This window comes from Urocampus carinirostris, chromosome 3 (assembly GCF_059441175.1).
Source record: "Urocampus carinirostris isolate Australia breed hairy pipefish chromosome 3, RoL_Ucar_1.0, whole genome shotgun sequence".
Classification (NCBI taxonomy): domain Eukaryota; kingdom Metazoa; phylum Chordata; class Actinopteri; order Syngnathiformes; family Syngnathidae; genus Urocampus; species Urocampus carinirostris.
This window is the reverse complement of record NC_142351.1, coordinates 9,028,904-9,042,704: the sequence shown is the minus strand read 5'-3', so window position 1 is coordinate 9,042,704 and position 13,801 is coordinate 9,028,904. Positions and strand designations below refer to the sequence as shown.

The window sequence follows — 13,801 nt, the reverse complement described above, 5'->3', positions numbered from 1 at the left end:
TAGATAGATAGATACCATGGATGGATACCATAGATAGATAGATACCATGGATGGATACCATGGATGGATACCATAGATAGATAGATACCATGGATGGATACCATAGATAGATAGATAGATAGATAGATAGATAGATAGATAGATAGATAGATAGATAGATAGATAGATAGATAGATAGATAGATAGATAGATAGATAGATAGATAGATAGATAGATAGATAGATAGATAGATAGATAGATAGATAGATAGATAGATAGATACCATGGATGGATACCATAGATAAATACCATAGATAGATAGATACCATGGATGGATACCATGGATGGGTACCATAGATAGATAGATACCATGGATGGATACCATAGATAGATAGATAGATAGATACCATGGATGGACACCATAGATAAATACCATAGATAGATAGATACCATGGATGGATACCATGGATGGATACCATAGATAGATAGATACCATGGATGGATACCATAGATAGATAGATACCATGGATGGATACCATGGATGGATACCATAGATAGATAGATACCATGGATGGATACCATAGATAGATAGATAGATAGATAGATAGATAGATAGATAGATAGATAGATAGATAGATAGATAGATAGATAGATAGATAGAAAGATAGCATGGATGGATACCATAGATAAATACCATAGATAGATAGATACCGTGGATGGATACCATGGATGGATACCATAGATAGATAGATACCATGGATGGATACCATAGATAGATAGATAGATAGATAGATACCATGGATGGATACCATAGATAAATACCATAGATAGATAGATACCATGGATAGATACCATGGATGGATACCATAGATAGATAGATACCATGGATGGATACCATAGATAGATATATAGATAGATAGATAGATAGATACCATGGATGGATACCATAGATAGATAGATAGATAGATACCATGGATGGATACCATAGATAGATAGATACCATGGATGGATACCATGGATGGATACCATAGATAGATAGATACCATGGATGGATACCATGGATGGATACCATAGATAGATAGATACCATGGATGGATACCATAGATAGATAGATAGATAGATAGATAGATAGATAGATAGATAGATAGATAGATAGATAGATACCATGGATGGATACCATAGATAGATAGATAGATAGATACCATGGATGGATACCATAGATAAATACCATAGATAGATAGATACCATGGATGGATACCATGGATGGGTACCATAGATAGATAGATACCATGGATGGATACCATAGATAGATAGATACCATGGATGGATACCATGGATGGATACCATAGATAGATAGATACCATGGATGGATACCATAGATAGATAGATACCATGGATGGATACCATGGATGGATACCATAGATAGATAGATACCATGGATGGATACCATAGATAGATAGATAGATAGATAGATAGATAGATAGATAGATAGATAGATAGATAGATAGATAGATAGATAGATAGATAGATAGATAGATAGATAGATAGATAGATAGATAGATAGATAGATAGATAGATAGATAGATAGATAGATAGATAGATAGATAGATAGATAGATACCATGGATGGATACCATAGATAAATACCATAGATAGATAGATACCATGGATGGATACCATGGATGGGTACCATAGATAGATAGATACCATGGATGGATACCATAGATAGATAGATAGATAGATACCATGGATGGATACCATGGATGGGTACCATAGATAGATAGATACCATGGATGGATACCATGGATGGATACCATAGATAGATAGATACCATGGATGGATACCATAGATAGATAGATACCATGGATGGATACCATGGATGGATACCATAGATAGATAGATACCATGGATGGATACCATAGATAGATAGATAGATAGATAGATAGATAGATAGATAGATAGATAGATAGATAGATAGATAGATAGATAGATAGATAGATAGATAGATAGATAGATAGATAGATAGATAGATAGATACCATGGATGGATACCATAGATAAATACCATAGATAGATAGATACCATGGATGGATACCATGGATGGGTACCATAGATAGATAGATACCATGGATGGATACCATAGATAGATAGATAGATAGATACCATGGATGGACACCATAGATAAATACCATAGATAGATAGATACCATGGATGGATACCATAGATAGATAGATAGATAGATACCATGGATGGATACCATAGATCGATAGATAGATAGATACCATGGATGGATACCATAGATAGATAGATAGATAGATACCATGGATGGATACCATAGATCGATAGATAGATAGATACCATGGATGGATACAGCCAAAACGAGTTTTTTCCCCCTTTTTTTGTGTGACACCTTGACTGTAAATTGTAGTGAAAAACGTGCCCTATATATACTGCGAAGTGTTGCCTTAGAATTTAGTTTTGGTTTGGCTCTACGTGTATCTGGATAGAATAGATAACACCGGTTTTGAACAAGTTGGAGAAATTTTGCATGCAATCAAATTGGTCTCTGAGCCACAGATACTCATAGAAAGAGCCATATATGGCTCGCGAGCCATAGGTTCCAGACCCCTGCCATAGATAGATAGATACCATAGATAGATAGATAGATAGATAGATAGATACCATGGATAGATACCATGGATGGATACCATGGATGGATACCATGGATGGACATGGATCAAACAAAACATTTAGTCAAGCTCACTTGAGATCAGTGCCAGAGGCGAACAGCTTCTGGTCGTTCTTCCTCCACTGAACTAGCGGAGACGCTAGCTTGGGGTCCACCAGAGACAGACAAGTAAAGATGGCCGTCCGTCCAGGTTGGACCTTCAAATCCTGCGGAGGCGATAGGATGACGGTTCTGTCTGCGTGAGGACAGGAAGGGAGTTCTGAGACCTGGTTCTGGTGTTATTTCCCGTCCGCCGGTTGGACTTACTGAGCACCTCCAGTTCCGCGCTAATGGACAAGTTGGAGTTCTGCACCGAGCAGGTGTAGAAACCTTCGTCGTCGTGGGACACGTTGAAGATCTCGAGACCTCCCGTGGTCAGAGGGTTTATTCTGGAGTCGGCCAGAAGGGAAGAGGTACCTCCGTTGTTCCTGGGATAGAAACCAAAGACCGATACTCTTGAAATACTTGCTTAAAGAGTAAGGGTTTAAGCCAGTGGGTCTCCAAAGTGAGAGTGCCCCCTTAAGGACAGTTGTGGTGCTGGCGGACCTGTTCTGAAAATAGCTAATCAGTGCTGGGCAATGTTCCCTGTAATTTTCCCTACGGGTCTGAGCGTTCACACAAAGTCGGTGAGCAACGCTTGAAACAACAGTGAGCAACCATAATCCCCCTGTTTTTTTCCAACTTTTTAAAAATTCCTTTCAAAAAAAAAAATCTCATTGTGTTTATTTTTTCCTAGCTGTTACTTTTTTTCTTTTTGTTCTCTATGTCATGTCCTGCATGGTCGTCATGGCACCCAGCTGGCCCCGCCCCTTGACACCGGCTGAGACGCATTGAATTGATTGCTTGTGGAGTACTTTAACGTCCCTTTTGGGACTTCCTTTGGTGCGTTTGTGTTGGACAACTTTTCTTTCCTAAATTAAAGTGACAGATCGTCTACGCATTTGAGTTCACACTTCCTGCTTCCTGGCCCGTTTCGTGACACTCTATTTACTTTTTTCCTACGTTTTTTTTTTTCTTTTTTTCTGGCTTTTTTAAAAATTTTCCCTTCTTTTTCTCTCTTCCTTTTGTTTCTTTTTTTCTCAGCTTTTCACTACTTTTTCATTTTGGTAAGAGCCGTTTAGGACCCGAAAGAGCCGGTTCCTTTTCGTGAGCAGAGCCGAAGAAGCCGGCTCTCGACAAAATCTACTTTTTTTAATTCCTTTAATTCCTTAATTGTGTTTATTTTTTCCGAGCTGTTACTTTTTTCTTTTTGTTCTCTATTTACTTTTTCCTAAATTTCTTTCTTTTCTTTTTTTCTGGCTTTTTTCTAAATGTTTCCTTCTTTTTTTCCTCTTCCTTTTTTTTCCTTTTTTTCTCAGCTTTTCACTACTTTTTCATTTTGGTATTTTTTTCTTTTTTGTTCTATTCCCCCCTTCCTTTACGTCATGTTGTGCATAATTTGACACCATATCGGGTCATGTTGGGATGAAAGAAGCAAAAACAACCCGAAGAGCCGTTCAGGAACCAAAAGAGCAGGTTCCTTTTAGTGAGCCGAGCCGAAGAAGCCGGTTCTCGACGTATTCTACTAACTCAACTTCGTTCTACTTCGACTCGACTTCAAAATACCGCATTTAGGACACAACATCAGTGGAACCCGTGTATTTTTACCTTCCTATTAGTGAGCCGAGCCGAAGAAGCCGGTTCTCGACGTATTCTACTAACTCAACTTCGTTCTACTTCGACTCGACTTCAGAATACCGCATTTAGGACACAACGTCAGTGGAACCCGTGTATTTTTACCTTCCTATTAGTGAGCCGAGCTGAAGAAGCCGGTTCTCGACGTATTCTACTAACTCAACTTCTTTCTACTTCGACTCGACTTCAAAATACCGCATTTAGGACACAACATCAGTGGAACCCGTGTATTTTGATGTATTTTTACCTTCCTATTAGTGAGCCGAGCCGAAGAAGCCGGTTCTCGACGTATTTTACTAACTCAACTTCGTTCTACTTCGACTCGACTTCAAAATACCGCATTTAGGACACAACGTCAGGGGAACCCGTGTATTTTGACCTTCCTATTAGTGAGCTGAGCCGAAGAAGCCGGTTCTCGACGTATTCTACTAACTCAACTTCGTTCTACTTCGACTCGACTTCAAAATACCGCATTTAGGACACAACATCAGTGGAACCCATGTATTTTTACTTTCCTATTAGTGAGCCGAGCCGAAGAAGCCGGTTCTCAACGTATTCTACTAACTCAACTTCGTTCTACTTCGACTCGACTTCAAAATACCTCATTTAGGACACAACATCAGTGGAACCCGTGTATTTTTACATTCCTATTAGTGAGCCGAGCCGAAGAAGTCGGTTCTCGACGTATTCTACTAACTCAACTTCGTTCTACTTCGACTCGACTTCAAAATACCGCATTTAGGACACAACGTCAGTGGAACCCGTGTATTTTGACCTTCCTATTAGTGAGCCGAGCCGAAGAAGCCGGTTCTCGACGTATTCTACTAACTCAACTTCGTTCTACTTCGACTCGACTTCAAAATACCTCATTTAGGACACAACATCAGTGGAACCCGTGTATTTTTACCTTCCTATTAGTGAGCCGAGCCGAAGAAGTCGGTTCTCGACGTATTCTACTAACTCAACTTCGTTCTACTTCGACTCGACTTCAAAATACCGCATTTAGGACACAACGTCAGTGGAACCCGTGTATTTTGACCTTCCTATTAGTGAGCCGAGCCGAAGAAGCCGGTTCTCGACGTATTCTACTAACTCAACTTCGTTCTACTTCGACTCGACTTCAAAATACCTCATTTAGGACACAACATCAGTGGAACCCGTGTATTTTTACCTTCCTATTAGTGAGCCGAGCCGAAGAAGTCGGTTCTCGACGTATTCTACTAACTCAACTTCGTTCTACTTCGACTCGACTTCAAAATACCGCATTTAGGACACAACGTCAGTGGAACCCGTGTATTTTGACCTTCCTATTAGTGAGCCGAGCCGAAGAAGCCGGTTCTCGACGTATTCTACTAACTCAACTTCGTTCTACTTCGACTTGACTTCAAAATACCGCACTTAGGACACAACGTCAGTGGAACCCGTGTATTTTGACCTTCCTATTAGTGAGCCGAGCCGAAGAAGCCGGTTCTCGACGTATTCTACTAACTCAACTTCGTTCTACTTCGACTCGACTTCAAAATACCGCATTTAGGACACAACGTCAGTGGAACCCGTGTATTTTTACCATCCTATTAGTGAGCCGAGCCGAAGAAGCCGGTTCTCGACGTATTCTACTAACTCAACTTCGTTCTACTTCGACTCGACTTCAAAATACCGCATTTAGGACACAACATCAGTGGAACCCGTGTATTTTTACCTTCCTATTAGTGAGCCGAGCCGAAGAAGCCGGTTCTCGACGTATTATACAAACTCAACTTCGTTCTACTTCGACTCGACTTCAAAATACCGCATTTAGGACACAACATCAGTGGAACCCGTGTATTTTTACATTCCTATTAGTGAGCCGAGCCGAAGAAGTCGGTTCTCGACGTATTCTACTAACTCAACTTCGTTCTACTTCGACTCGACTTCAAAATACCGCATTTAGGACACAACATCAGTGGAACCCGTGTATTTTGACCTTCCTATTAGTGAGCCGAGCCGAAGAAGCCGGTTCTCGACGTATTCTACTAACTCAACTTCGTTCTACTTCAACTCGACTTCAAAATACCTCATTTAGGACACAACATCAGTGGAACCCGTGTATTTTTACCTTCCTATTAGTGAGCCGAGCCGAAGAAGTCGGTTCTCGACGTATTCTACTAACTCAACTTCGTTCTACTTCGACTCGACTTCAAAATACCGCATTTAGGACACAACGTCAGTGGAACCCGTGTATTTTGACCTTCCTATTAGTGAGCCGAGCCGAAGAAGCCGGTTCTCGACGTATTCTACTAACTCAACTTCGTTCTACTTCGACTTGACTTCAAAATACCGCACTTAGGACACAACGTCAGTGGAACCCGTGTATTTTGACCTTCCTATTAGTGAGCCGAGCCGAAGAAGCCGGTTCTCGACGTATTCTACTAACTCAACTTCGTTCTACTTCGACTCGACTTCAAAATACCGCATTTAGGACACAACGTCAGTGGAACCCGTGTATTTTTACCATCCTATTAGTGAGCCGAGCCGAAGAAGCCGGTTCTCGACGTATTCTACTAACTCAACTTCGTTCTACTTTGACTCGACTTCAAAATACCGCATTTAGGACACAACATCAGTGGAACCCGTGTATTTTTACCTTCCTATTAGTGAGCCGAGCCGAAGAAGCCGGTTCTCGACGTATTATACAAACTCAACTTCGTTCTACTTCGACTCGACTTCAAAATACCGCATTTAGGACACAACATCAGTGGAACCCGTGTATTTTGACCTTCCTATTAGTGAGCCGAGCCGAAGAAGCCGGTTCTCGACGTATTCTACTAACTCAACTTCGTTCTACTTCGACTCGACTTCAAAATACCGCATTTAGGACACAACGTCAGTGGAACCCGTGTATTTTGACCTTCCTATTAGTGAGCCGAGCCGAAGAAGCCGGTTCTCGACGTATTCTACTAACTCAACTTCGTTCTACTTCGACTTGACTTCAAAATACCGCACTTAGGACACAACGTCAGTGGAACCCGTGTATTTTGACCTTCCTATTAGTGAGCCGAGCCGAAGAAGCCGGTTCTCGACGTATTCTACTAACTCAACTTCGTTCTACTTCGACTCGACTTCAAAATACCGCATTTAGGACACAACGTCAGTGGAACCCGTGTATTTTTACCATCCTATTAGTGAGCCGAGCCGAAGAAGCCGGTTCTCGACGTATTCTACTAACTCAACTTCGTTCTACTTTGACTCGACTTCAAAATACCGCATTTAGGACACAACATCAGTGGAACCCGTGTATTTTTACCTTCCTATTAGTGAGCCGAGCCGAAGAAGCCGGTTCTCGACGTATTATACAAACTCAACTTCGTTCTACTTCGACTCGACTTCAAAATACCGCATTTAGGACACAACATCAGTGGAACCCGTGTATTTTGACCTTCCTATTAGTGAGCCGAGCCGAAGAAGCCGGTTCTCGACGTATTCTACTAACTCAACTTCGTTCTACTTCGACTCGACTTCAAAATACCGCATTTAGGACACAACGTCAGTGGAACCCGTGTATTTTTACATTCCTATTAGTGAGCCGAGCCGAAGAAGCCGGTTCTCGACGTATTCTACTAACTCAACTTCGTTCTACTTCGACTCGACTTCAAAATACCGCATTTAGGACACAACGTCAGTGGAACCCGTGTATTTTGACCTTCCTATTAGTGAGCCGAGCCGAAGAAGCCGGTTCTCGACGTATTCTACTAACTCAACTTCGTTCTACTTCGACTAGACTTCAAAATACCGCATTTAGGACACAACATCAGTGGAACCCGTGTATTTTTACCTTCCTGTTAGTGAGCCGAGCCGAAGAAGCCGGTTCTCGACGTATTCTACTAACCCAACTTCGTTCTACTTCGACTCGACTTCAAAATACCGCATTTAGGACACAACATCAGTGGAACCCGTGTATTTTGACCTTCCTATTAGTGAGCCGAGCCGAAGAAGCCGGTTCTCGACGTATTCTACTAACTCAACTTCGTTCTCCTTCGACTCGACTTCAAAATACCGCATTTAGGACACAACGTCAGGGGAACCCGTGTATTTTTACCTCCATGCACTGTAACTTTGACTTAAGTCGCTTCTTAATGAGCATTTTTGAGCCTTCATTTTCTTTTTAACCCAATTCACCTGGTAATAGCCTAGTAACAACATAGTAATAACATAATAAGTTCTCCATGGACAAAATAATCTATTAAAGTATAGATAGTTATTTTAAAGTAATTATATAAGAGATTAGAATTTGATTCTCTTCATTTATTAAAACAATGATTTCATTATATTTTCATTGATTAATTTTACAGGAAATACAACAAACTATATTCCAATTTATGGGTTTATAAAGCAGAGCTAGTAATGTGTAGTTTTTTTAGCTAGCTATCCGTCTACCTTTTTAGCTTTGTAGCTAGCTATTGTACCACCATTTCAGCTATTCAGCTAGTGTAGCTAAACTGGGCCGGCAGTAGCTCAGGAGGTAGCGTGCTCGTCTTAGGATCAAGGGATCCCAGTTCGAATCCCGGCTCGTCCGTGTTACATGTCGAAGTGTCCTTGGGTAAGACACTGAACCCCTCATACCCCCAATAAGCAGGTTAGCGTCTTACATGGCTGCACGGCCGCTATTGGGAAATGTGGAGCATATTGTAAAGCCCTTTGGGAAGTCATTGACTTGAAAAGCGCTATATAAATGCAGATGATTTCATTTGATGTGAAGTAGGCTTAAACATATTTGCTCAAAATGTGTATTTCTCATTAGTTTGTTGTCGTCCCTTAGTCTTCCTGTCTTTGTTTGAATGTTTTGGTACTCTTACCAGGGGGGGTGGTCTTTGGTCTTTTGTCTCAACCTACCAGTACTTTTCCATGTCTGGTGATCTCAATAAAACAGACAGACGGGGGGTGACCGAGAGCGAGTAAGCGAGTATGAAAAGAGCTCATGGTTTAAAAACACAAGTCTTTGCCTGGGGCATTTTCTATCGTTAGCCAATGTTTTTAGCTCTCCCACACGTCAATGGTCTTTTTTAGACCCCACAGCTAGATTTTTACGTACGCCACCAAACGAAAAAGACAGAAAGAAAGTAAGGACGAGGTTCGGGAAATCTCACCACGTGACTTTTGGTTTAGGAGATCCAAAACTGTCACACTCCAGCAAAACCTTCTGGCCTTCGGTCACCGTGTAGGTGTTGCCGTCCTCGGTTAGGATCTGCGGAGGCAGTTCTGAAAAAAAACAAAGAAATTAGCAATAGCATTGACTTGTACATTCGCGCTTCGGAAATACCTGTCCTGTTTTGGGCTCCTGCATGGGGGTCAGACTCATTTTAGCTCGGGGACGGAATGGGAGCCGGCTTTTGTAAATGAATGGTATAAAAAGTATGCCTGAGCTCACCGGTGTCAAATGGGCGGCCCGCGGGCCAGATCAGGCCCGCTAAGGGATTGAATCCGGCCCGCGAGATAACACTCGGAGAAGCGCAAGAGAAAGACGAGCTGCAGGTTGAAATATGTCGACTTGATGTTGCCAAAGAAAGGTGCCTCGAACAAAGACGCTGTACTTGTATTTATTTCTCTCTCTCTCTCTCTCTCTCTCTCTCTCTCTCTCTCTCTCTCTCTCTCTCTCTCTCTCTTCCACACCTTTTCTCCCACTCTTTGTCTCTGTCTCTTTCACTCTGTGTCTCTCTTTTTCTCTTCCTATGTTGCTCTTTGTCTCTTTCTCTCTCTGTGTCTTTTAATCTCTTTTGCTCTAACTTCCTTTTTTCCTTTTCTCTTTCTCTCTTCCTACCCTTCGCGCTTTCTTTTCTCTTTTCTCTCCTTCTGTCTTTCTATTCGTCTTTGGATTTCTTTCTTCCTCTCCCTTTCTTTTCCTCCTCTCTCACAACTTTTTATATTTTGTTTCTCTCTCTCTCTCTGTCTCTCTCTCTCTCTCTCTCTCTTTCTCTCTCTCTGTTTCTTTTCCACCCATTTTCTCCCACTCTGTCTCTGTCTCTTTCACTCTGTGTCTCTCTTTTTCTCTTCCTATGTTGCTCTTTGTCTCTTTCTCTCTCTGTGTCTTTTAATCTCTTTTGCTCTAACTTCCTTTTTTTCCTTTTCTCTTTCTCTCTTCCTACCCTTCGCGCTTTCTTTTCTCTTTTCTCTCCTTCTGTCTTTCTATTTCACTTTGAATTCTTTCTTCCTCTCCCTTTCTTTTCCTCCTCTCTCACAACTTTTTATATTTTGTTTCTCTGTCTCTCTCTGTCTCTCTCTCTCTCTCTCTCTCTCTCTCTTTCTCTCTCTCTCTCTTCCTTTGTTGCTCTTTGTCTCTTTCTCTCTCTGTGTCTTTTTAACTTCTTTTGCTCTAACTTCCTTTTTTCCTTTCCTCTTTTCTCTTTCTCTCTACCTACCCTTCGCGCTTTCTTTTCTCTTTTCTCTCCTTCTGTCTTTCTATTTTTCTTTGGATTTCTTTCTTCCTCCCCCTTTCTTTTCCCCCTCTTTCACGACTTTTTATCTTTTGCTTCTCTCTCTCTCTCTCTCTTTCTCTCTCTCTCTTTCTTTTCCACCCCTTTTCTCCCACTTTGTCTCTGTCTTTTTCACTCTGTGTCTCTCTTTTTCTCTTCCTTTGTTGCTCTTTGTCTCTTTCTCTCTCTTTGTGTCTTTTAACCTCTTTTGCTCTAACTTCCTTTTTTCCTTTTCTCTTTCTCTCTTCCTACCCTTCGCGCTTTCTTTTCTCCTTTCTCTCCTTCTGTCTTTCTATTCCTCTTTGGATTTCTTTCTTCCTCTCCCTTTCTTTTCCCCCTCTCTCACAACTTATTATCCTTTGTTTCTCTCTCTCTCTCTCTTTCTTTTCCACCCCTTTTCTCCCACTCTGTCTCTTTCACTCTCTGTGTCTCTTTTTATCTTCCCCATCAACCGCGATAACCGAGGGATTACTATATTTTTCTCCATGAAAAATGAATGTGGCTGGCCCCATTTGGTCCCCGGGCCTTGAGTTGCACACACGTGGTCTACTTTACCGATGACGTAAACGTTGGTGTTGGAGAGGATGCTCCCGTGCTTGTTGGAGGCTTGGCATTGGTAGATGGCCGTGTCTCCGAAATTGACGTCGTTTAGGATGAGGGAGCCTCCGGTGGTCAGGGTGCGCCTGTTATCTTTATCGGTTGCTGTTCAGGAAAAAAAAATGAAAAAAATTTAATCTGAAAAAAAAGCCTTTCAAGTGTTCCATACTGACCCGAGAGTGGGATTCCGTTGATGCTCCACGTGATGGCGGGAGTGGGGATGCCTTCCGCCTGGCAGTCCAGTCGGACGTTCTCACCGGGGGCGTATAACATGCTGGCCGGCTCTTTGCTCCAGTACGGAGAAGCTAACCGAAGCAAAAGAAACCAACAGCCCTGAGAGGTGATTGGCCGACAGACTCTTTTAAAACCCCCGGCTTTCAAGAGAAACCCGTCAGATCGTTGCCAACCGATGCTCCCAGCTTGGCAAGCTCACACTTTCAGACATTTTTCCTGCCCTGTTTTCCTCTGCCTGATACCCGTTGCCGACCTGTTTCTGGACCCGATTCTGCCCTCTTCTGCCATCCCGACATCCGACCTGTTTTGTACCTGCCTTACACCTGTTGCCGACCAGGGTTGGGTAGGGTTACTTTAGGGTTACACCTCCCCCTCCGGAGGGAAACAAAGCCTATACAACAAGGACAGTACAAACATCTTCTTTGTCTCCTTATATACTCACTGTAAAATGTGGACCTGGAGTGCCACGTCCAATTTCAATGTCACACTATATCCCATGTTATAACAATGACAAAAAAGGTATATTCTGTTCTATTCTATTCTATTTAACTTGATTACTTTCAATTACTTTTGGATTACTCGAAAACCAAATATGCTAATAAAAGACAAAACAAACTAAATATGAATCAAATGACAAAATTTTGTGTAGGCTTGGGGAGTAACGGAACACATGGAACGGCAAAAATGATGTTGGCAAGCTGTTTGGATTTATTTTCATTTTGTTTCTGTCGCATTTGATGTTCGTTTTGCCGGAGATCAATGAGATCAAAGCCAGGAGAGAAAGCTTACCACGTGTTGTGAGTCATCATTTGATTCAAATTTAGTTTGTAATACAAAATTTAAAAAAACTACAGGGTTTACAGCTAGCATGAGTAAGCATAGCATCAGCCAATCCCGGCAAATATTTGGGCTGGCTATACCGGCCCAACTCATCGGCGACAGTGTTTACAGCTAGCTTGCGCTAATACTTTGCTACACTTTGCTAACAGCAATTAGCATCCACTCGCTAGCATCCACTCTTAGGAATTTACCATTTACTTATGGTTAAATTTAATGTGGGTCGGGGCCCCCTCAAACCACCTCTGTGAACTCCCTGGTTACCATGGCTACCCATTGAAATCAACCCATTAACATAACTCATTAACATGTAACCATTAGCATAATTTGTAAACATGAAGTCGTTAGCATGTAGCCACTAGCATACTTTTTAGCATGTAGCCGTTAGCATGAAGTGTCAACATATAGCCGTGAGCATAATTTGTCAGGATGTAGCTGTTAGCATAATTTGTTAATTTTGAACTGTTAGCAAGTAGCCATTAGCATCCTTTTGAAGAAAGTAGCAGTAAATAACTAATCTACTTCAAAAGAAGTACCGTATTTTCCGCACTATAAGGTGCACCGGGTTATAGGGCGCTACAATGGGAACGTCGACAAAACAGTCAGATGGTTCAGTCCAATTTATGACCCCCTTAACATTCCGAAAGCTTGCAAAGACGCAAATACGTGTCTCAGACATGTACGGAAACAGTGTCTGTACGATGTCACTCAAATGCATCGTTCCATCATTCGGAAGGTTAAAGACTTGGGATTCAAGAAATGCCAACCATTCCTTAGTTTCTATTTTCTTTTTCGCTCGCAACTTTACTGTGCATATGACGATAAACACTTGGAATTGAGTTGAATTCAAAAATAGACACTCCATTCCATCCAACATCTGCACCGCTTATCACAGAAACATTGAGTTCAGTCTGAAACCAGTTACAGGGATAATATATAGCCGGAGTAGCTCACCGAAGTCGTTGTGTTCATAATAATGTGCAGCCAATGTCCTCTTATCTTCGTGAGTGTACTAAATCCAGTAGAATAAAATATTTACAAATACAGAATAGAAAAAAATGCTTTCTCTATGCCGTCAGCCACGTGCTATACACATTCATCTTTTTCGGCCAATTGCAGGCTTTGTTTTGCCGTTTAAGCCAATGCCAGCCTGTAAATGATAAAAAAGATCCGCCTCTGATGATTGACACATATGTTAGCCAATGAAACGCCGGTACATAAATCCCAGCATACACTGCGGAAAATCTAGTCGGCGGCTGCTGCATTAGTTGCAAAACTTCGCGACTTAATATTGATCCATATATAAGG

General features: G+C 41.6%; 1 protein-coding gene across 1 annotated transcript in view; it reads right to left on the bottom strand.

Moving 5' to 3' along the window:
- Positions 1-13,801, bottom strand: part of l1cama (L1 cell adhesion molecule, paralog a) — a 146,282-nt gene that overhangs the window by 13,725 nt on the left and 118,756 nt on the right. The window contains exons 11-15 of the mRNA XM_088329754.1: positions 11,596-11,727; positions 11,381-11,527; positions 9,503-9,614; positions 2,973-3,133; positions 2,742-2,901 (exon numbers count right to left, since the gene is read on the bottom strand). Of these exons, the coding sequence (XP_088185880.1) occupies positions 2,742-2,901; positions 2,973-3,133; positions 9,503-9,614; positions 11,381-11,527; positions 11,596-11,727 (712 nt within the window). The remainder of the gene's footprint in view (positions 1-2,741; positions 2,902-2,972; positions 3,134-9,502; positions 9,615-11,380; positions 11,528-11,595; positions 11,728-13,801) is intronic.